The sequence below is a fragment of the Nomascus leucogenys genome, chromosome 14 (assembly GCF_006542625.1).
Source record: "Nomascus leucogenys isolate Asia chromosome 14, Asia_NLE_v1, whole genome shotgun sequence".
NCBI lineage: Eukaryota > Metazoa > Chordata > Mammalia > Primates > Hylobatidae > Nomascus > Nomascus leucogenys.
Genome location: NC_044394.1, coordinates 33,045,228 through 33,069,527, shown reverse-complemented (window position 1 = coordinate 33,069,527; position 24,300 = coordinate 33,045,228). Strand labels below are relative to the sequence as shown.

Below are 24,300 nucleotides of genomic sequence, written 5' to 3'. Positions count from 1 at the left end.
ATATTGGAAAGCTGCCATTATTCAGATAGAATGCCCAGACCTCAGAATGCACAAGAACCTTGACACAGCCCACAGCTCCCAGCTCCCCTCATGAAAATCATAGACAATCTCCTTATGACCCTGTCACTGGCTGACTCATCTCCATACTGCTTTTTTCCCTGAGTGACAGCCAGCACAAAGCACTGTATTCAGCATTTCCACTAAGACTGCATGAAATAGGGCAAGACCAGACAGCCAGTACAAATGAGTAAGAGAATGGTTCTGCCACCATAAAAGTGGGTGAATAAAAGGGGGTATTGCAAACCCCCTCTCTGAGCTGGGAAACACCTTGGGCTTGTCATATGCCTATTTTTTCTTCCTCTTTTCTAGTCATGACCAGGGTTAATGAATTTGTATTGCTTCAAGAAAGGACCCAGGGACTCATTGTCTTGGTGGATTTCCTGAGTGGGCCTCAGTTGCTGAGGTCTGTAGCTGTCTGTTGCTTCCATTGTTCTTCCTGCCCTCATCCCACCAAAGATGGCTGGGTCTTCAGAGGAAGGAGAAGAAGAAGGAGTTCACAATGAGCAGAGGTCATGATACCCCTAAGTTTATTACATATAATTACAGCAAGATACGGGTTGATTATGCTTATTTGAAAGATTAATAGTAGATGCCGTGCATCTGTTCTATACTCTCAACAAGTGGCACATAACAGGAAATATGTATGGTATGTATCTAATGCAACATATCTCAATACTTAGGGGAACAGTACTTGGTGGAACACAAGTGCCCTCAGTGATATTAACATTAGATTTTTTTTTTTTTTTTTTTGAGACAGAGTCTCGCTCTGTCGCCCAGGCTGGAGTGCAGTGGCACAATCTCGGCTCACTGCAAGCTCTGCCTCCTGGGTTCACGCTATTCTCCTGCCTCAGCCTCTCCGAGTAGCTGGGACTACAGGCGCCCGCCACCACACCCGGCTAATTTTTTTGTATTTTTAGTAGAGACGGGGTTTCACCGTGGTCTCGATCTCCCGACCTCGTGATCCACCCGCCTCAGCCTCCCAAAGTGCTGGGATTACAAGCGTGAGCCACCGCGCCCGGCCCAACATTAGTTTTGAGAAAAGGGTTTTGGCAGTTGAAAAACATTTAGAAAACATTGCATTGTTTTCTGTATTGTTTACTGTATCAAACTAAAAGCTCTAGAAAGTTCTAGTTGTGTGTGTGTGTGTACACATACATATGTATACACACATATGTTAATATTTTTAAATTTTAGATTTCCCACAGTTACTTGACCACAGATCATTTCTCGTGGAACACCTAATAATTCTTGTGAGATCGATGTTCTGTTTAAACAGTTTATGAAACATTGGTTTAATATATTAGAGATACTTAATGTTACAAAATTTGTTCAAAATTTAACTCTGTTCCAATAAAAATTTATTTAATGGACACTGAAATTTGAACCATGTAGTTTTCCCACGTCATCAGTATAGCTATTGTTTTGACTTTTTACCAACCATTTAAAAATATGAGGCTGGCTGCGGTGGCTCAACCAGGTGTGGTGGCTGACACCTGTAATCCCAGCACTTTGGGAGGCTGAGGCATGTGGATCGCTTGAGCTCAGGAGTTTGAGACTAGCCTGGGCAACATAGCAAAAACCTCGTCTCTACTAAAAATACAAAAAAATGAGCCAGACGTGATGGCGCGCTTGTGGTCCCAGCTACTTGTGGGGCTGAGGCTCAAAGCAAGAATGGCTTGAGCCTGGGAGGCTGACGTTGCAGTGAGCTGAGATCGCGCCACTGCACTCCAGCCTGGGTGGCAGAGTGAGACTCCATCTCAAAAAATAAATAAATAAACAAATACATAAGTAAATAAAAATGTGAAACCATTCTTATTTCATGGACCACACAAAAATAGGCAGCCTTATTTGGCCCAAACGCTAGTTTGCTGACCTCTGTTTTAAATATTTGTAGAGCAATGATCACACGCACACACACACACACACACACACACACACAAATAAAATGCTATTTATTCAAACCAAAATATGTCTATTCTCTTGGGCTTTCTTGTTAGGAATATTTCAGATTTGACCTGGCATTTCTGAGGGAGAACAATCTTAATCGATGCTTTTGTGCCTGTGGTACCCAGGCTCCAACTTGGCCCCCAACAATCCCTGCCTCCTGGTCGTCAGTGTAGTCCCTTGGGTAGTCAGTCCTCTCCCACAGTGCAACAGCATACGGTAGAAACTATAACATGTCACTTCCGAGATGAGGTTATAAAGACTGCAGCTTCTGTCTTGAGAGTGTGTTCCTCCTCTCTTTCCATCTCTGCCACGTCATGTGGTGAGGCCCACAGGGCAAAAAACTGAAGCCTACAGCCAACAGGCACAGAGAAACTGAGACCTGCCATCACCTACGTGAGTGAATTTGGCAGCAGATGCACCAGCCCCAGTGGAGCCATCAGAAACTGCTGCCCCAGCTAACAGCTTAAACGCAACCTCATGAAAGACTTTGAGCCAAAACCACCCAACTGAATGCCCCTGGACTCTTGAACACCCAGAAAGTGTAGGATAATAGATGTTTGTTGTTTTAAGCTGCAAAGTTATGGGGTCACTTTTTATGCATCCACAGATAAGTAATAACACTGCCTATGTTAGAACAAGACCTGTTGGATTCATAACACTAACTCCTGGCATATTGCTCCTCTCAAGAGCCTTCTACTCCACCTCATAACCCAGTCCCATGTCTGGACACCCAGTCTATGAACACTGCTTTACCAGACGGTCCCTGAAACTGACACTTAACTGCCATCTTTGGAATGTCTATGTGTAACCAACAGAACTATTAAAGGAAGGGGGGGAATTCCCCGCACATTATTTTCCATAAAACACTGGTCAGATTTTCTGAACCTTATAACATAATAGCGTCTTTCCCCTCAAAAAAAATGTAGGTTTATTTGCTGTTTCCTAGTCTACTTATGGAACTCCCCATACTTTCCTTATTCCCACTTTTTAGGATATTCTCAAACAGTATATTGCACTTTAAGTGACAATTTGATCTTTGGGAATTGTGCTTTGTTTTTCAATCAGTCATCTGATTTTCCTCTAGAGCACACATTCTATTCCACTGTTTATTAGTTCTTACTTGTCAGTATTATAAGTCCTGTGGTTATTCAAGAATGACATTTTGTAAAACATAACGGGGGACAAGCAAGAAAATAATGGCCACTCTGCCAAGCCAATCACATGATCCCAACAGCAGCTTGGAGCCAGACCAGTCATCATTAGTAGGAAATCTCATTATATTTTGTAATTTATGGGCATTGGGATTTCTTAATGTCAACAAATACCTCCTATACATTTAGAGAAGTGATGTGGATTGTGCATGCTACTTCAGTGTGGGGGGTTCCTGGCACCTGAGTATGTGGCCATGCACGTGGGTGTTGGAAGAAGAGGCTGGAGGTGGCAAGTGGAAATATCCAGATACCCTAACTTCCCCTATTCAGCTTGTTTCTTAGTTAATCACAGGACTCCAGATGTAGAATAAACTTCAAGAGATTGTTAAAAAAAAAAAAAAACTCCCGTCTGGTCTTTGAACTCCGTAACTATGTCTTCTATAAGATTAGACAGGATTACAGTTATTTGACTAATACAATAAGGGTTATCAGTGATGGTGGTCTTGGCAGGCACTGTGCTTGGAGTTCAGGCACTGGAGTTGGACCATCTCAGCTCAAATCCCACCTCTGTCATTTTTTATTGTTTTTATTTTTTCTTTTGCCTTCCCAGAACCTTCACTGGTCCCTTCCCTGGGAAATAGTACCCCCTTTTATAGAGCAATGATTCTCCCTTCCCACTCATTTGGCTCTAAAGTTTCTAGTTCTGGTTATTCCTGAGGTCCAGCTGATCCTTCCTGTCTCTTGTGTATTGCTTCATCAACTCTTCCTTTTGTCACATAATACACCCAGGTAATCATCCCCTAAGCTGGTTAGAACTGAATTTTTGTACTTACAACCACTTGCAAAAGAATCCTGACTAATTCAGCTGTGCTAGGTTTTGTGACACATATAAAAGAAGAGGAAATTATAGTCTGATTGAAACATAAGACATATGAAAAAGAAAAAATAGAAAATCATATAAGATAGTATATAAATATAATTGTTATGGTAATCAATTACTAATTATGTGGTGGTATATTAATTGGTTTGCAACATAATTGTATTTAGAAAGCAATATTGCATCTGTGTAAAAATATTAAAATTGCCATAACACCTGCATATTTAAAAACATCTGTTAGTTAATACCACCTGCTAAGCATTAAACCCCTCACCAATCAGATACAACCTACTGTGCCACAGCCTGACATTCTGCCACTGTTCTCTGGAAATCTAAGCTATATGCTGTTGTTAAACATTTGAAAGTTTAAGTGTAATTAAAATAACCTCAGTAATCAAAACGTCAGCATCTTAACAATGGTTGAAATATTTGAACAATTAGAAAAATGGGGGGAGGGGCACATGGTAAGCAACCTGAATCACTGTCACTTGCGTTTGACAGAGAAAAAAAAAAGAAAGAAAGAAAGAAAGAAAGAAAGAAAGAAAGAAAGAAAGAAAGAAAGAAAGAAAGAGAAAAAAAGAAGGAAAGAAAGCGTTATGGAAAATTGTTTTTCTTGGAAGAGAAAAAGATGTAATGGATTGGATCCATCACAGGAGACTCAGGAAATGGCCCTTGTTTGGTTTGATCTGCATTAAACAAAAAATATTTGCAGTCTTAAGAATAGAAGACAATTTTGGCCAGGCGTGGTGGCTCACGCCTGTAATCCCAGCACTTTGGGAGGTCGAGGCAGGCAGATCACGAGGTCAGGAGATCGAGACTATCCTGGCTAACACGGTGAAACCCCGTCTCTACTAAAAATACAAAAAATTAACTGGGCATGGTGGCGGGCGCCTGTAGGCAGGAGAATGGCGTGAACCCAGGAGGTGGAGCTTGCAGTGAGCCGAGATCACGCCACTGCACTCCAGCCTGGGCTACAGAGTGAGCCTCCGTCTCAAAAAAAAAAAAAAAAAAAGAATAGAAGATAACTTTAATGTGTTATTTTGCTCAATAACCATATTCACACGATATCATTAGTTTTTCAGAGAACACTCTGAAGAAAATGGCAATGACCAGTGGCTTAGGTCCAATGCACGGAAACCTTGTTTGCAAAGACTGAAAAATGACAGCTTTGTGAGTTTGCTCAGTGTGAAGAAGGGAAATGATGGTATTTGGAAAGCAGAGAGCAAAAACAAAATTGAGCTCAATATCTCAGACTATGGCTGGAAAATACAGAACTCTGAAAAGACAGTTCGTTCATTGATACACTCATACATCATGGACCTTGCTGTATAATTTGAAAACCAAAGAAGACTTTGCTATTTTTTGGTTTAACAATTTGTGTAACATTTTGTGTTCCTAAAAGTAGCTGAATCATTTTTACCTTTGAAAGAAATCTATACAGGGAAAATATGCTCTAAAAATTAGGTATATTTAAATATTATATAAATTTTGTACTGGACTTTTTACTAATTCTATTTTTATCACAAAGTTGGATTATCCATGCCTCCTTATCTTCTCCCAGCCCTCCATGACCCCCAACATTTTGATTAATTGAAAGTTGCCCATACCATGATTGCCATAGGACTTCAAAGGAAGTGAGTGTTGGTGGGGGCTGGACTAGTTCATTATAGCTTCAAGGAGAAGGAAGAACTTGAATTGGGCCTTGGTGAAGGAGAAGAATGACAATCTTGAATAATTAATGTATGTGTACATTCATTGAACCAATATAAGCACCCCTATACAGTGGGGTCAGCTCTAAGTACTGGGAATATAGTTATAAACAGAATATAATCTCTGCCCTAAAGGTATTTATACACTGGAGTTGCAGAGGACGGTGGGGGTACAATATACAAGTAGGCAAGTTTCTTTTGTAATTACAGTTGGTGACAAGTGCTCTGAAGAAAAATAAAGTGAGTGAGGACCTGGAGTATGATGCAGGCAGGGAAATATTCACAACAGACTGTAAGGGGAAAGAGTGGGAGTGGGACGGACATCAGGATGCCATATGCAGGGTTCTGCATGGGGGTGATAGTAGCCTGTACCGCAGTGGTAACAGTAGGAATGGTGAGAAGTGCCTGGAAACAGCTTGCTTGTGAAGAACTGATAGGACTTCCTGATAGATTTGATGCAAAGGGTTAAAAAGACAGGGATCAAGAATAAACCAATATTTTTTTTACCTGGGCAACTGAGTAAACTATGATGCCTCTTACTGAGATAAGAAACCTTCGGTGGGGTGTGGTGGCTCACACCTGTAATCCCAGCACTTTGGGAGGCCGAGGCAGGTGGATCTCTTGAGGTCAGGAGTTCAAGACTAGCCTGGCCAACATGGTGAAACCCCATCTCTACTAAAAATACAAAAATTAGCCAGCGTGGTGGCCGGTGCCCGTAATCCCAGCTACCCAGGAGGCTGAGGCAGGCAGATCACTTGAACCTGAGAGGTGGAGATTGCAATGAGCCAAGATCACACCACTGCACTCCAGCCTGGGTGACAGAATGAGTGAGACACTGTCTCCAGAAAGAAAAAAAAAAGTAACCCTCAGGGAGAATGAATTTGAGGTTAAAAAAAAAATTGAGAATTCACTTTTAGCCATGTTATGCTTGGGACACCTGTTAACCTATTAGACACACATGTAGAGATATTCTGTCAGGAGTTGGTTATGTGAATCTGGAACTTAGACAAATGTTTGAACCTGGAGATATAAAATTAGAAGTATCGGTGTGGTGGAAATAATACAGATACTTCCACCTAATGTAAGGAGGTTTGTGTTCTTTTTCAATGGAACTCTAGCCAGCCTCACAAAAGGAGTCAAGAACAGGAAAAGTAGAAAACTATCTTCATGGAATCTAGTTTTAATTGAGTATTTACTTTCATTTGTGGAGAAAAAGTGAGTGGAGCTGTCCTGGTTGTTCAGGAAAGATAACATTTATGTCGGGAAACAGCAAAAGTATTATTTGGAACATAAATTGCTATGCTAAATTGGCCCAGAACAAAATACAAAACTGACATTACGATTGCCATCACCTGATCAAGGTGCATGAGACTGTATAAGGAGGTAATCAAATCCCCTAAGAGCCTAGCAGACAAATGAGGCCTATTGCTCATTGCCATGGCTACAAAATCCTTTGGGTCTAAGGGAGGACCTAGGTTCTTCAGAATTGGTCCAGGAGTATGGCTTTGTCTTTATGTCTGTTAAATCTAGCCAGAAATAAAGCCCTGATATAAATGTAAAGTGTACCTGGCTGGGCACGGTGGCCCACACCTGCAATCCCAACACTTTGGGAGGCTGAGGCAGGTGGATCACTTGAGGTCAGGAGTTCAAGACCAGCCTGACCAATATAGTGAAACCCTGTCTCTGCTTTAAAAAATACAAAAAAATTAGCTGGGCATGGTGGCACATACCTATAATCCCAGCTACTCAGAAGGCTGAGGCATAAGAATTGCTTGAACCTGGGAGGTAGAGGTTGCAGTGAGCTGCGATCGCACCACTGCTCTCCAACCTGGGTGACAGAGCTAGACTCCATCTCAAAAATAAGAGTAAAATAAAATAAAATAAAATAAAATGTAAAATGTACCAGTTAAGATCTCTAATGCTAAGACATTCTGAGGTAGGCAAAGGGAAGGAGTCAAGCACATCATAAATCATTGACACTAATTTAAAAATAAAAATAAGAAATAACTCCTGCAGATGTTAAACTGTACCTGAATACAAACATGAATAAAAAGGAAAATACATTGTTAAATGTGCTGGTATTATATTGTGTATATGTGTTTGTGTGTGTGTATAACCCAAGCCCAGGACACATTATGACACATGACATAAATGTATGTATACATATGTATGTGTATAACCCAGTCCCAGCACTCTTAACTACTTTATTTTCATATACATGCACACAACTGTGTCCTGTGTCATAATGCTAACTGTTTTTGAACTCTATATTATGAATTCGGCAGAGACTGGAACAGCGAATATGGAATGGTTGTTAGCACAGTGTCTTAGTCTGTTCATGCTGTTATAACAAAATACTTAGCCTGATAATTTATAAACAACAGAAATTTATTGCTTACAATTCTGGAGGCTTGGAAGTCTAAGGTCAAGGCACCAGAAAATTTGGTATCTGGTGAGGGCTCACTGTTTGCTTTATAGATGGCAACTTCCCGCTGCATCCATACATGGTAGAAGGGGGCAAACGAGCTCCCTCAAGCGCCTTTTACAAGGGTACTACTAATCCCATTCACGTGGGCAGAAGAGCCCTTATGACCTAATCACCTCCAAAAGAACCCACTTCTTAATACTATTGCTTTGTGGATTCGGTTTCAACATAGCCATTTTGGGGGAACACAAGCAGCTGGGAGGCTGAGGCAGGAGAATCATTTGAACCATAGCAGGTGATTCCTCTGAATGACAACTAAGTCCATCGTTCACTTGGGCTCAATTTCACAATTTTCAAAAGAATGATAATAAGCATTGTCCATTAGACAGACAATGTTTAAGACCACCAATGTGAGCTAATAATTAAAGAATCGACAATAAGACTGAAAGCACTAGATAACTTAAAAATATATAGCAAGAAATGAATTAATGCAGGAAGAAAAAGCTAAATACCGCATGTTCTCATTTTTAGTGGGTGCTAACCATTGGATACCCATGGACATAAAACAGTTTTTCAACCCTTACCCGTCTCCCCTCCCTCCCTGGCTAGTAGTCTTCATTCCATTGGTAACAATAGACACTGAGGACTTGGGTGATGGGATCATTTCTACTCCAAACCTCAGCATCATGCAATATACTCCAGTAACAAACCGGAATCTAAACTAAAAGTTGCTATATATTCAGCAAGTATATTTTTAAATAAAAATAGTAACAATGTATTGAGTGTCTATATGAGCCTGATATTCTTGCATGTTTTACACAATTTCATTTGGTTCTATGAGCATCATCTATGTCACCATCATCATTTTACAAATGAAAAAGCTGGGGCTCCAAGAGACTAAAGCAGCTTTGCTCAAGGTCAGTCAGCTTGTAATCCACAGATCTGGCAACACAAACACAGATCCATCAGACTCCATATTCATATTCTTTGCACATATGTATCAGTGATGATCAATTTTCCAATTACTTTTACATTTATTAATTTCGTTTTAAGACATTACATTGTATGCTCCTGAAAATGCTATTCCTAATGGACATTGCCCAGCATTAGTAACACCTCGTATTTGAAAAGTAATTTATTTTTTTCAAACAATTTCCATTTCCTCATTCAATTCTCACAATGTTGGGAAGGAGGTATTTTAATCCTCATTTTACAAAGGATGAAAATTGAAACATAAAGATGTTAAGTTATTTGCATAAAGAAACTAAAAAGTGGCAGAGTTAGGTTTTTTTATTTTATTTTATTTATGAGATGGTAGTCTTACTATGTTGCCCATACTGGCCTCAAACTCGTCGGCTTAAGTGATCTTCCCACCTGAGCCTCCCAAGTAGTGGAGACTACAAGAGTGCACTGCCTAGCCAGGCTAGAACCAGAGTTTTTTGTTTTTGTTTTTGTGTGGGTTTTTTTTTTTTTCAGATGGAGTCTCACTTTGTTGCCCAGGCTGGAGTGCCAGTGGCGTGATCTCGGCTCACTATAAGCTCTGCCTCCCCAGCTCAAGTGATTCTCATGCCTCAGCCTCCCAAGTAGCTGGGACTACAGGCGTGTGCCACCACGCCTGGCTAATTTTTTGTATTTTTAGTAGAGACTGGTTTTGCCATTTTGGTGAGGCTGGTCTTGAACTCCTGGCCTCAAATGATCTGCCCGCCTTGGTCTCCCAAAGTGCTGGGATTCCAGGCATGAGCCACCATGCCGGCCTTAGAACCAGGTTTTAAAATGGAGTCATCCTCCTCCAGGTCCAATGCTCTTTTTGATACACAGGTGGAAGTTGGCTTGAGATTGTGGGGTTGCTAAACAAAAGGTTGAGGAAAAAAGGCAAAATTTCCAAAAAGGCTTTTAAATGACCCCAAAAAGATACTCACCCTCTTTCCACTACTCATACATCACAATAACCAACAGTAAGTTTACTGTGTAACTCTCTCATTGTTTTAAAAGAGCTAATACAAACATACGCATTTATATTCTTTTTAAATTTTCATTGTTCTAAAACACTAGAGATGCTACTTGCAATTAGATTTCCTTTCATCATTCCAGGTAAATCACAAGGATCTAATTAATTTTAAAGATACGAAAGAATTTACATATGGACATGATTAAGACCACAACCATAAGTCAATTCAACAACGATTTCCGGAGCACCTACCATGTGTCAGGCACTGTTTTGGCATGCTGGGGAAACAGCAACAGACAAAACAGACAAAATCCTCGCCCTCAGGCTTTGTTTCCCAGCCACCCCACTTTTATCATTAACAGTTTTTGCCTATGTGTTTGCCAATGCAACCTATATTTCATTATTTTGATAGTTGTGTAACGTTCTATAGTATGGGTATATAAGAATTTATTCAGCCATTTATTTATTGGTTAACATTTCATTTAGGTTTTATTTTTGCAACCAATGTTGCAATAAACACCCATATTACATATATATTATATGTATAGCTTATTATTTCTTAAAAAAAAAAAAAAGCAGTCTAACTTGGGAAAACACAAACTGCCAAGCAAACGCATCCCTACCCATTTGTTCTCACTAGCCAGGTGTGCTCCCTGGCTCTGGTACTATCCACCTGGGTGGTGCTGAAGCAGGTGCTCTCTCTGCTCCGGGAAGCCATTCCCAGTACAGTCCTCACCCCCTGAATCTCCCCTCGCTTCCAAAAGTCAGCTGTCAACCGACCTCTGCCGCGAAAACTGTCTAACCACGCTTAATATGCAAATCTAAACTCTGCGGTGTCGCATAGGGCGCCCTGCCAATAATCCTTTGACCCATCCCACCTCTTGGCCATTTTGTCACTAGAATGCCTTAGGCTCATGTCAGTTGCCTTTTACAGGGTTAATAGCTTACCCTTCAAAATCTGTGTAAATATATGTGATACATTACCTATATTTATGTATGTGTCATTTTTGAGACGAGCATATGTATAATGGAAATGTACACCCACAAGAAGATGTAGCTCCCTGAATATGGTTATTTTCTTTCTCTTGCATCCATTCCTAATCCAGTGTGGCTCCATCACGTGGAATTGCGCCTTTCCTCGGCCATTTCCCCTAAGCTTTGGAAAGACTCATATTTCCTGAAATTTAAATCACCGGCTAGCGGTTTCCTGTCCCCTCTTCCCGCCTCCCTTTCCCCTCCCCCTCAGCCTCCTCCCGCCTGGCTGGCGCCGGATCCGCGAGCAGCAGTGTCCACCTCAACGTAGTTGGCCGAGGCGGTATCCAGATTCTGGGGGTCTCGCTCCTTGGCATAGTGGTCGCTTAACTCCAGCGCCTTCCCAGTGCCTCCCAAGCCTCTCCTCCTCCTGCCCGGGGCTGTTATAGGAGGAGCCTAAATGTCCGCTTCCCCAGCTGAAGGGGATTGTGGTGCGTAAACAGGATTAACTCCCTCGCCCCCAGCTGCGCGGATGTGCGCGGCGGCCTGCGGGCCAGAGCGAGCCTTCGGGTGCGCGGAGGGCGCCGCACTGGAGCGGGGGATGGGGAAGCGCGCGGCCTTGGAGCCGTTTCTTGGGCCCGCTTCCTCGCCGAGTGGGGAGGGGGGCCACAGCCTAAGGAGCTGCTCCTCAAAAGCCCGGGCGGACGGCGGCGACGGCGCGGGTTCCTAGCGGCAGCCTCAGCTCCACCACCTCCCTCACCCTCCCCGCGCTTCCTCTCCGCCCCTCGCGCTCCAGCCACTCGGCCGCAGCCCGCGCTGTCCTCCGCCCCCCGGAGCCGCCGCGCCAGACCCTCGCCCAGACATGGGGGACCTGCCGGGCCTCGTGCGCCTCTCCATCGCGCTGCGCATCCAGCCCAATGACGGCCCGGTCTTTTACAAGGTGGACGGGCAGCGCTTCGGCCAGAACCGCACCATCAAGCTGCTCACCGGCTCCTCCTACAAGGTTGAGGTGAAGATTAAGCCCAGCACGCTGCAGGTCGAGTGAGTGCGGGGCGCCTGGTGGCAGCAGGGTCCCCCATGGGGTACAGGCAGAGGACTGAGGCCCCCAGGACAGCCCGAGCCTCCCAGGGGCCTCTGGCCTCGCGCCGCTCCCAGCGGGCCCGGGGGTTGGAGGAAGAGGTCACTCCCTGTCCGTCTTCGTCCCCTTCCTTCCCTTTGGCTTGTATTCCTCCATTCTCGCTTCCCTCCACCCATCGCAGTGACCTCAGTGGGTACTTTAAAATCAGTGACAAGAAGCTAGGGTTTTTGCTTGTCTGTTTCTTATAAATTTCTCCTGCCTTCTGTCCAGCCTTGGGTGCGGAACCGCAGGCGGTCGGGGTGGAGCAGATGGGAGAGGTCCGCAGGGTTCACACACCGCAATCCCAGCCCTCCTGCGCGCGGTCCAGACGGCCCACCGGGTCTGCCCGCAAGGCTGAAGAAGGGAGAAAGGAGGAATGAGGTGGAAAGGCAGGGGAGGGGTGGTTACTGGGGCTCCCTGAGGGATGCTCCCCGCTCCCTTCGCCATTCCGTGGCTGGGACCCTGGGATGGAGCAGCAGACACTAGTAAGAGAACGGCCGCCCCTTCTCTGGCCTAGTTTCACGGTTTTCCATGCCGTACGCTTTTCTTTTTCTCCTGAGTTGTCTGTTCACGCTGCTGATGGTGCCTGGGATTAGCAACATCCTCACAGCAAGAGGATGTTTTTTGGTTTATCCATGGCAGGGACGATTTCTTCCCAGCGACCGCTGGATGATGCACCCAGTAAACCTCTGGCGGGAAAGTGTGTGGAAGCATGCAGTAGCCTACCGGGAAGAACTGCGGGTGGAGCTCTTTACCTCTCGCTTCTACCTACCAAAGTCTAGTCTGCAGAGAGAAAATAAACCAGCATTTATTGTATCTACTACGTGGTGGGCATTATTGCGGGGGTGGAAGGACTTTGAATTCATCAGATACTACTTACAGCTTACGTTTTAATTCAATAAACTTGTATTAGCCTTCCAAGGTGCAAGGACCTAAAACCAAATTTGGATGGTTTCTGGTACTCCTGGTTCATCTATTTGTCAGCATCCCCCACAGCTCCATGCACCCTTTATTCTCACATTTCCCAGTGTTCTGTGCACCTGGATATAATCCAGGCTTTTCCTTTCCCTTCTTTCCTGCCAACCTTATCCCCGGAGTTATCTGTTAATATATTCCATTTTTTTTTTTCAGAGTATTCCTCTAGTGTTCAAACTAATCTAAAAGTTAATTTGTTAGGAATAAAACTATTTTTTCTGGTTACATTTTAATGCTATCAAGGATTTCTCAACTCTAACCCTGTGGTTCTCAAACCTGAGTATACCTCAGAATCACCTGGAGGGCTTGTTAAAACACAGATGCTGGAGCTGTCCCTAGAGTTTCTAGTTTAGTCTATGGTAGGGCCTAAGAATTTGTTTTCTAAGGTCTGCAGGTGATGCTAATACTGCTGGTCCAGGGAGTTGGTTTTGAGAACCATTATCCTAACACAAAAGAATGATGCCAGTGAGAATTTCTGATGGTGTAGAAGGCTTGAGGTACTCCACATTATAGGACCCCTGATTGTTGCAACAGGAGAAAAAAAATAATAGAGGACGAGGTCAGTATTCTCAATCCTACCTGCATGTTAAGATCACCTAGATAACCTTAAAATAAATGTACCAGTGTCCAAACTACATCCCAGGCCAACTGAATCCTAACGTCTGGGGCTGGGGATAGGTAGGTTTTTAATTCATAAATAGGAGAAGCACTGCCTCCTGAACTTGCAGAACTTTCTCCCACACCACAGTGCCCCCCTTAGCGAAACCCTATAAGTTTCCTGCCTAGAGTTTTGGTCCAAAACAGGACAGGGTGCCTAGGCTAATTTCAACCATATGTGGTCAACTCAAGTCTATTGCAGGAATATTTCCATTGGCGGTGTTCTTGTCCCACTGGAACTGAAATCTAAAGAGCCTGATGGGGACAGAGTTGTTTATACGGGTACATATGACACAGAAGGTGTGACCCCAACCAAGAGTGGAGAACGGCAACCCATCCAGATCACCATGCCGGTAAGGCCTGCTTGGGGGTATAGGAGTATGGTGCCATGGAAAATGGAAACCACAGAAAACAATCACTATCTCTCTCTAAGTAAAGGTGTGTTGGGAGCCAATTACTGTGGAAATTGAGTTGTGGATTTCCTTCAAGTATCTGCTGGAGAGAGAACTACTTAATTAATGCTCTTTTGCATGACAGATGACCCCGTAGATGCGGAAAAGACACCATAAGTAGAAGCAGATGGTTCTGGAAGAAACAGTACCTATATTGCCATTTTCCCAGTTTAGTCTGCATCAGAACTGGTTTAGATAATTGGCCGTGAAAAGTTTCTGATTCCAAGTAGGCCACAATTTTCTGGTTAAGAGAAAGCTGATTTGAATGACACTTTGCTACTTAAAGCTAAATGGAGGAGCCAAAAGTGTCACGGGAAATAATACACCTCTTATATATAATATCCTATAATACACCTATTATATATAATATACACCTATTATATATACGCCTATATAATATATATATACACCTATATTATATATAATATACCTATTATATATGATATCTGGTAATCCTATCAGATATCATATATAATAAAATGATATACTCTGGTAATATGGCCCCAAGTAAGAAAAAACAAATTGGTAGAAAGGATAGAGTCAAGACATAGATTTAACTGTATGTGCAAACATAATAAATAGGTGATGAAGCAAGCTTGCTAAAGCACAGGAAAAGGAAAGTTCACCTAAACTGCTTCTTGCAAACTGGGCAGCCTTTTCCCTCTGCAAGAACAACCTTCAACTGTCTGCCCTCTAGCTTTATAGGAAGTATCACAGGGGTTTTCAAATGTCAGTATGCATGAGAATCTCCTTGGGAGTTTGTTTAAAATTCCAGTCCTAGGTTCCCTCTCCAGTGATCTTAGCTCAGTAGAGCTAGGGTGGGGACAGAGAAACTCTTAGCAAGCATACCAGATCCTGAAGAGGATGGTGTGGGAATGCACTTTGAGAAATGCCTATGTAACCTTTAGAACCTTAAAGTGTTCCCAGTCCCCAATATACTTTTAAAAACCACAACAGTCACATAAGGAAATAATCTAGCAGCTCATCCCTTTGTCTCCGATGTTTGAACTATTTTTAGAAAGTGCCCTGTTGTTCTATCAACCTTCAACAGGGAAAAATACAAAAATGAGGGAAATGTATAATTCCCGCAAGAGAGGAGTGTTAACATGTCAATAAATGTTCTTAGAAAGTTGTTTCTATGTCTTTGAATATATATGTGTGAGTCTGGGCAACATAGTGGGACCCTATCTCTAAAAAAATTTTTTTAATTAACCGGGTGTGGTGATACCACATCAGTAATGCCAGCAACTTGGGAGGCTGAGGCAGGAGGATCACTTGAATCCAGGAGGTTGAGGCTGCAGTGAGCTATGATCACACCACTGCACTCCAGCCTGGGTGACAAGAGTAAGACCCTGTCACTAAATATATATATTTGAGTATCATTCCATATATGTACTTTTTTTCTACTTGTATACATCTTTCAATGTCAAATATATGCCCATATATATATGGAATGTCATTTTAAAGTCTGGGTATTGTATTTTATGAATGTATCAAATTATCCTCAGCCACTTATTGCTGATTATTTCTGGTTTTTGGTATTATAAAGAAAACCACATTACAAATCACTGAGTACTGTACAATTGTCTAATGTTTTCTTGATTCCTAGAAGAAATGTGCATGTTAAGGCATTTTATAAGACTGCCTCACTGACCTCCCGAAAAGCTAGGCAATTTACATTCCTATCATCTGTATTTTAGTATCCATTTCTGTCTGCACTAGGTATCGTTTGTCATGTTTACATATTTTTAATCTGATTGAAATACTTTAATTTTTACTTACTGTTAATTTGAGATCCTGACATGTTCATTTACTATTTGTATTTCCTTCATGGATTATATGTTCGTAGTTTTCACCCATTTTTCTGCTTAAGTGTATCTTATTGATTTTTTGAAAAATCTTTATAAATTTAAAATCGTCATTTTTATCAGATCTTGAGTGTTCATTTAATATTTGCATTTTTACTTTGTTTACGATATAAACTATAAATTTTGTAGTCAAACATGTTAGCCTTTTCCTTTATTATTTTGCAGTTAAGATCCAGTTTAGAAAGTCTTCCTTGACTCCCAGATTAATTAATTATATATAGACATATACACAGTGGCATTTGTGTATTTTCATGTGAACTCTTATGGTCTCATTTGTTAAATTTTAGATGAATTACAGATTTAGATATTATTTCAGTTCATACTTTTATATTGGAAAGTATTTGCCCACAATGTCCTAATACAATTATTTAAATCTATACTTCTCCAAAGGTCAGTTTCATAGAAATTTCTTATATTGCAAAAATTTGATCTCCTCCTGTACTCCCTAATCTATTCCATTGATCTATTGTTATGCCAATACTGCATTGTTTTAAATACACTGTTTTCATAATATGTATTCATATACTTTGTAACTGACCATCGTACTGAACTTGCTTACTAAAATTTTTCAGCTAATCATCTTGGGTTTTTCATATAGATGGTCAGAATCTGAATATAATTGTCTCTTTTTTTTTTCCTGGTTGTACTGCATTGTCTAATGTTTCTAGAATAATGTTGACTGCTACTAGCAGTCAATTACAGCTAGTAGCAGTAGTTGGAGATAATTTATCTTATTTGATATATTTGATGAATTACATAAAGTAATACACTTCCAAATACTAAACCTTATTTCTTACAATAAGCCCTACTTAAACATGTATTATTAATATGTTGCTAAATTCTATAGGTTCTTTTATTTAGAATTTTTAGATTTTTAAAATTTGCTTGCTTTATCAGCAAATATTTGAGGATTTCCTGTATATCAGGGACTCGGGGAAGAGTGGTGAACAAAATAGATAATCCGGGTTTCATAAAACTTCTGATCTCAAGGGTGGAAACATACTTTATACATGATTATCAATAATCTAAATAATTGCTAATATGAAAAGTATAGCAAAAAAGTAATGCTGTTAGAGTATATACCAAGGGTCTTATCCTAGTCCAAGATTTGCGGGATGGTTTTCTTGAGGAAAAAATGAAGGATGAATAAGAGTTGGGGAAAGAAAGAGCATTTGAGAAAAGAGTAGTTGCAAAAGTCAAGAGCTGGAGACAGCATATGTGTTCTAATGGATGAGAAGCCCAACATGGCGGGCATAGAGTGAGGCAAAGACGGTACAAGATAAAGCCAGAGAGGTAAGTAGGGATTAGATGATATAGAACCTTTTTGCCACTGGATTTATCCTAATGACTATAGGAATTCATTGAAGTTTTTGAAATCAACTTTGAGATATAATTAACATAAAATGCACCAAATTTACAGTTACTTAGGTTTTGACAAGTAGATGCTACTATGTAATCACCACCCCAATAAAGATACAGAACACTTCTGTTACCCTGAAAATTATTTGCAGTTAATTCCTCCCAACCTAACCTATCCTGAGCTTGCCATCTCAATATGTTAGTTTTAACTATTTAAGAATTTCATGTAAACAGAACAGTGCTGTTTGACTTCTTTCACTTAGTATAATATTGAGATTCACCTATGTTGCACATATCAGTAGTTGGTTCATTTTATTGCTGGGTAGTACATTACGTTGTGTGGATATACCATAATTTCTCCCTTTACCAATAAATGGACATCTGGGTTGTTTTCAGCTTTTGCTATTATGAGTAAAGCTGCTGTGAACATTTGAGCGTAAGTCTCAGTGTGAACACATTTTCATTTCTCTTGAGTAAATACCTAAGAGGACAATTGCTAAATCACATGGTAAGTATGTGTTTATCTATGTAAGAAATATCCAGACTGTTGTACCATTTTGTATATCCACTAGCAGTGTATGAGAATTCTAGTTGCTTTACATACTCAATGTATGTCTTTTTAATTTGGAAATGCCAAAGGCATAGAAGACCCAAAACACTCTTGTTTGATCTATATTGTAGTCCTTAAAACAGGTAGCATAAATCTTCCAGCTTTGTTTATTCAAAGTTATTTTGTTTATTCTAGGTCCTTTGTGTTTTATATAGATTTTAGAATGAGCTTGTCAGTTCCTCCAAAAATTGGGATATAGAGTTTCCATTAAATCTATAGGTCAACTTAAAGATATTTGACATCTTAATATAGAGTTTTCTATACCATGAACATGAAATATCTCTTAGGTCATCTTTAATTTTCTCCACAATATATTACAGTATTTCCTCTACAGACTTTATACATATTTTGTTAAATTTATTATTTCGTATTTTTAAATTCTATAAATGGAATCTTTGCTGATATATGGAAATAAAATCGATTTTTTGTATATTGGTGTTGAATCCTGAGACTTAGCTAATCTCACTAATCCTAATAGCTGTTTTTGGAGGATCCCTAGGATTTTCTAAATATGCTATCATGTCATCTGTAAATAGTTTCTCTTTTCTTTCCAATCTGTATTCCTTTTATTTATGGCCTAATTGCAATGGCTAGGACCTTCGCAGTATGCCTAAATAGAAATGGTGAGAGTGGACATTCTTGTCCCTCAGTCTAAGGGAGAAAGCATTCTGTTTTTCAATACAAAATATGGTAGCTGTAAGATTCTTTACTGTAAATCTTTTTATCAGGTTAAGGAAGTTCTATTCCTGGTTTACTGAGTGTTTTTTATCATGAACATATTATAACATGTTTTCAAATAGTTTTTCTGCATCTTTTGAAATGATCATAAGGTATTTTATTGTTTATGGTAGATTACATTGCTTTTTCAATGTTAAAATAACCTGGAATTCCCAGGTAAAATAACACTGGTCATGGTTTATTCTCGGTATGTATAACTGGATTTGATTCATTAATATTTTGTTAAGGATTTTTGACATCTGTGTTCTGGGGGGATATTGGTCTATGGTTTTCTTTTCTTATAATGTCTTTGTCTAGTTTTGGGTATCAGAGTAATGCTGGCTACATAAAATGATTTGGAAAGTGTTCATTTATTTTCTGGAAGAGTTTATATGGAAATGATATTTTTCTTAATGTCAGATAGAATTCACCAATGAAGGCATAGATTATACTGTATTTGAAGATTTTTTATTACAAATTCAATTTCCTTAATAGATATTGGGCTATTCAGGTTTTATTTCCTGAGTTTTTGTAATTTATCTTTGAAGTCATTTATTTCGATTAAATTGTCAACTTTATTGCCATAAAGTTGTTTATAATCTCCACCATTCTTCAATGTCTTAGAATCTCTAATAATGTCTACTCTTTGATCCTTTTTCTTTTTTTTTTTTTTTTTCCGGAGATGGAGTCTCACTCTGTCTCCCAGGCTGGAGTGCAGTGGCACAATCTTGGCTTACTACAACCTCTGCCTCCCAGATTCAAGCGATTCTCCTGCCTCAGCCTTCCAAGTAGCTGGGATTACAGGTGCGCACCACCACACCCGGCTAATTTTTTGTATTTTTAGTAGAGACGGGCTTTTGCCACATTGGCCAGGCTGGTCTCAAACTCTTGACCTCACATGATCCACCCACCTTGCCCTCTCAAAGGGCTCAGATTACAGGCATGAGCCGCCATGCCCGACCTACTCTTTCACTCTTGATATTCAAAATTTGTATTTTTTCCCCCTCTGATTAGTCTAGCTAGAGATTTCAGTTTTACTGGCCTTTTCAAAATCCTAGCTTTTTTTTTCACATGCTTCACTCTGTTTTTCTACTTCATTGTTTTCTAATCCTATATTTATTCCCTTTCCTTGTTTGCTTTGAAATATTTTAATTTAAGTATAATACATATACAGTAAACTGATCCCTTCATAGAGTTCTGCTTGTCTGTAGTTTCGTTATGATGCATCTTAACTGGTTTTTTTCCCCCTTGGGGATCACCGAATTTCTTGAATCTAGAGGTTAATGTTTTCACCAGAATTGGAGTAGTATTAACCATTGTTTTGTTAAATACTTTTTTAATATTTCATTCTCTCCTTTCTTTGTAGGACCCCAACTAAACATATGTTGAAAAGCTTGGTATTATCCCATAAGTCTTTGAGGACATGTTCAATTTTCTTTCTTTTTTTAATGTATCTTCAGATCAGATCGTTTCTACTGATATATCCTTAAGTTCACTGATTCTATTTCTAGTCTTGTGCTTATCTTCTAAATTCTATAATATTTTTTAGCTCTAGAATTTTCATTTGTCTTTTTTATAGTTTCAGTTTCTCAAGATTCCTTATCTTGGCTAATTGAGACCATGTTTTCCTTAATTTATCTGAGCACATTTGTAATTGCTGGTTCGAAGTATTTAATCCAACACCTGGCTCTAGTTAAGAGTAAATTACTATAGCCTGACTTTTTTTCTTGAATATGGGTCACACTTTCATGTTTCATTACATGTCTGGTAATTTTTGGCTACAAACTTAGCATTGTGGATAGTTTATTACCAACTCTAGTCTCTGCTTTATTCTCCTGGGTATTACTGGTTTTTTGTATTCTAGCTGGCAGTGAACATTCCTGTACTCAAACTTCAAGTTGTGTCTTCCAGCAGTATGCAGCAGCTGATCTCTTTGCTCAGTTTTTATAACTTCCAGTTGCTGCTTTTCTAGCCTGGTCTGTTTTGTGCCCATGGAGCTTAGCAATCAGCCAAGGAACTGGACAGATTATACTGAGATTTTTGGATATAACCACCCTGAGGTTCCCCGTTCCCCTATTTCTCCAGCTGCTCCGTCAATCCAAAACTTTTGTTTTATTTGAGATTGAGTTTCACTTTTGTCGCCCAGGCTAGAATGCAGTGGCGCGATCTCAGCTCACTGCAGCCTCCACCTCCCAGGTTCAAGCGATTCTCCTGCCTCAGCCGCCAGAGTAGCTGGGACTACAGGCGCGTGCCACCACGCCTGGCTAATTTTTGTATTTTTAGTAGAGACGGGGTTTCACCATGTTGGCCACACTGGTCTTGAACTCCTGACCTCAAGTGATCCACCTGCCTTGGCCTCCCAAAGTGCCGGGATTACAGGAGTGAGCCACCGTGCCTGGCCAATCCAAAACTCTTTACTCTGACAACTACTTCTGAGGTTAGGGAATGTACTCAAAATACATACATACATACATACATACGTACGTACATAAATATAAAGCAACTATTAATCTTAGCACAACTTTATCTTTCAAGGATTGACTTTTTGCTGGTTTGTCTGCTGTTTCAATGGCCCCTGGAGGGTGTCCCTGTCCCACTATCATATGCAGTTAGCTAGGGATTACAGCAGAGTTTATAGTCAGATTTGGGGTACTGTTCCTTCTGCAGATCTTTCTTCCAGGATTTTCTAGGTTATTTCCAGCTTCTCTGCCAGTCCTGATGCTGTCTTCTGCCGCTTCCAACAGATAGGGCTGTCATTTTCTCCTGTCAGGCTTTCAAGGGGTTGAGTAGTACACCTTTCTGGTAATGTGAGAAGATAGGCACCTTAAAAGCACTCTAGTGCCAGTGCTTAGATTAGAAGGGGAGACAGAAAAGCAAAGAACAATTAGAAGGCCTTTGCAGTCTTAAATTTTGGTATTAGGGTTAATAGCTTTGTGAAGTGAATTAGCAACATTTTTTATAGTTTATGCTGTGAAACAATTTACATACCATAGGACTTAACTGTTACTTGAAAGTCTGACAGAAATTTCCCATAAAAGTCAGGACCAAAAATAAAGATATTTAGAAGGAATGTCTTGAACTCTCAATTTAGCCCATGACTTTTGCCTTTTGGGGGTTTTATTGAGTGACTATTAGTTTTTCTGAGGAAAACATCCATTTCTACGGAATTTTAAAATGTATTTTCAGACCTCTAGAAATATTAAATGCTACTGATAGACCAGTTAAGCCATCAAAAACAACACCCTTAAACAAGTTTGGAAGCACTTTAACTGAGTTGCACATTGACACTGGGCTTTCAAAAGTTATGGAAGTTTGCTCTAAGACCTGCACACTGTGCACATGTACCCTAAAACCTAAAGTATAATAATTAAATAGCTGTGTGTAAAAACAGCTCACAGCTAAATGCCCTAAATGTTTCATGTAGAGTGTTTTCATTTTTATTTTTGTTTTGTTTTGTTACAAATTAGAGCTAGAAAGGCTTTTTAACTATTTTTTCTTCTGGGAAACAGAATATTTCTCTCCCTTCTAATGATGAGATGATTTAACTCCTTTTTCGGACTGTTTTCTGAAGTGTGGGTCCACCTGAGATATTTCAGTGCTCACTGAAAGGGGTGGGGAGAGGGCAGGCATCTCTCTTGTTCATCTAGTCATGTGCTGCCTCATTGGGTAGAAAAAAAAAGTTCTGCAAAAACTTTAAAATCACTGATAATTGACAATCTGTGTTTTTTTAATTTTTGCACCAGCAAGCAGACAGCCCAGCATCAAATCTAAGCTCAAACCAAGCATTATGTTTAATATGCTTATATTTCAGACCATCGTTATGTGTATTTTTTCATTTTCTATAAAATGCTTAACACCTTCTTAAATTCTTTGTAAGATGATATAGGTATACATATATAAATTAAGGTTAAATAAGGTGGGAAAGTTAAATTATAAAATCTAAAATTATGGAAAAATCAAAATAGACTAGAAAAATTAACTTGATTTTTAAATAGAAATCATAAAAATAAGAAACTATGTCTCTATACAGTATAAAGTGAGAACAAAACAATAGAAATATGACACTTCTTTAAGAGTCTGTGATATTTTAAAAATACCAATCTTCAACAGAAATATTGACAAAACATTTTCCAGAAGAAGAAACTAACTTAAAATGTAGAAATGTGCATTCTTGTAAATGGTAGTGAAAAGTAAACTAGGAAATCTATTTTTTTAAAAGTAATTCCCAATGACATCGGTTTTTTTTTTTTTAATAGACAGAATCTCACTCTGTAACCCAGGCTAGAGTGCAGTGGCATGATCATAGCTCACTGTAACCTCAAACTCCTGGGCTCAAGAGACCTTCCTGCCTCAGACTCCTGAATAGCTGGGACTACAGCCACATGCCACCACGCCAAGCCAATTTTTAAATTTTTTGTGGAGATGGAGTCTCACTATGTTGCCCAGGCTCATCTCAAACTCCTGGGCTCAAGCAATCCTCTCACCTCGGCCTCCCAAAGTGCTGGGATTACAGGGGTGAGCCACCACACCTGGCCCAATGATATCATTTTTCTAAACAATGCCTTCTTTGCTGTTAACATTGTAAAATGGTTTGTGTACTTTAAAAGGACCAAAATGGCCATATGTGGGAACAGCCATAAAGATTCATTTCTTTTGACCAAATATTTCCACCCCTATTAAAGTAGACATATATACAAAACTATTTATTAAAGTACTTTTTGTTAGAGGGCAACTGACATATCTAATATCTGGGGAGTAGTCTAATTGTCATGATACATCATGATAGAGTCCTATGTCATCATTAAAATTGGAACAATGAGGCCAGGCACGGTGGCTCACACCTGTAATTCCAGCACTTTGGGAGGACAAGGCAAGAGGATCGCATGTGGCCAGGAGTTCAAGACTAGCCTGAGCAATATAGCAAAATCCTATTTCTACAAAATAAAAAATGAGCCAGGCGTGGTGACATATGCCTGTAGTCTCAGCTACTCCAGAGACTGAGGTGGGAGGGTTACTCTAGCCCAGGCATTCAAGGCTGCAGTGAGCTATGATCAAACCACTATATTCCAGCCTGGGCCACTGAGTGATCCTGCCTCAACAAACAAGGACAAAATTGTAATGATATGTAGTTAGACAATATATACAATCATATAACATTTTGACAAAATTGTAGCAATGAATAGTTTGACAATATATACAGTTGTGTAACATTTTGACAAAATTGTAACAATGATATGTAGTTAGACAATATATACAATTGTATAACATTTAATGTTAAATAATTGCAACTATAAAATATGTATATGTGAAGGGGATCTGAAAATCAACTGAATCAAAATGTAAGGATTACTACCACTTTAAAAATTTGCTCAAATTTATGAATCTTATTTCACTTTTTAAAATCATGCAAATCATCTTAAGATGCTGGGGCACATTCCTAGCCTTCCCCTCTGTGT

The 24,300-nt window shown here is 40.0% G+C and overlaps 2 protein-coding genes across 7 annotated transcripts in view; one reads left to right on the top strand and one right to left on the bottom strand.

The window, feature by feature from the left end:
- The window catches only part of PLEK (pleckstrin), an 80,143-nt gene extending 68,692 nt beyond the window's left edge, over positions 1-11,451 (bottom strand). Inside the window, exon 1 of one of the 3 annotated variants that reach the window (XM_003262481.3) lies at positions 11,411-11,451. Coding sequence is in view for 1 of the 3 variants with exons in the window: in XM_030827942.1 (XP_030683802.1) it covers positions 11,157-11,234 (78 nt within the window). In the remaining 2 variants the exon portion in view is untranslated. Of the gene's footprint in view, positions 1-10,740; positions 11,235-11,410 lie in introns of those variants that run through there. The other 2 variants (XM_030827942.1, XM_030827943.1) reach the window with 2 other exon arrangements.
- CNRIP1 (cannabinoid receptor interacting protein 1) overlaps positions 11,293-24,300 on the top strand; it is a 36,684-nt gene continuing 23,676 nt past the window's right edge. For 2 of the 4 annotated variants that reach the window (XM_003262480.3, XM_030827945.1), the window contains exons 1-2: positions 11,360-12,130; positions 14,041-14,191. In XM_003262480.3, coding sequence (XP_003262528.1) covers positions 11,952-12,130; positions 14,041-14,191 — 330 coding nt within the window. In that variant the 5' untranslated portion in view covers positions 11,360-11,951. Of the gene's footprint in view, positions 12,131-14,040; positions 14,192-24,300 lie in introns of all 4 variants that reach the window. The other 2 variants (XM_030827946.1, XM_012501115.2) reach the window with 2 other exon arrangements.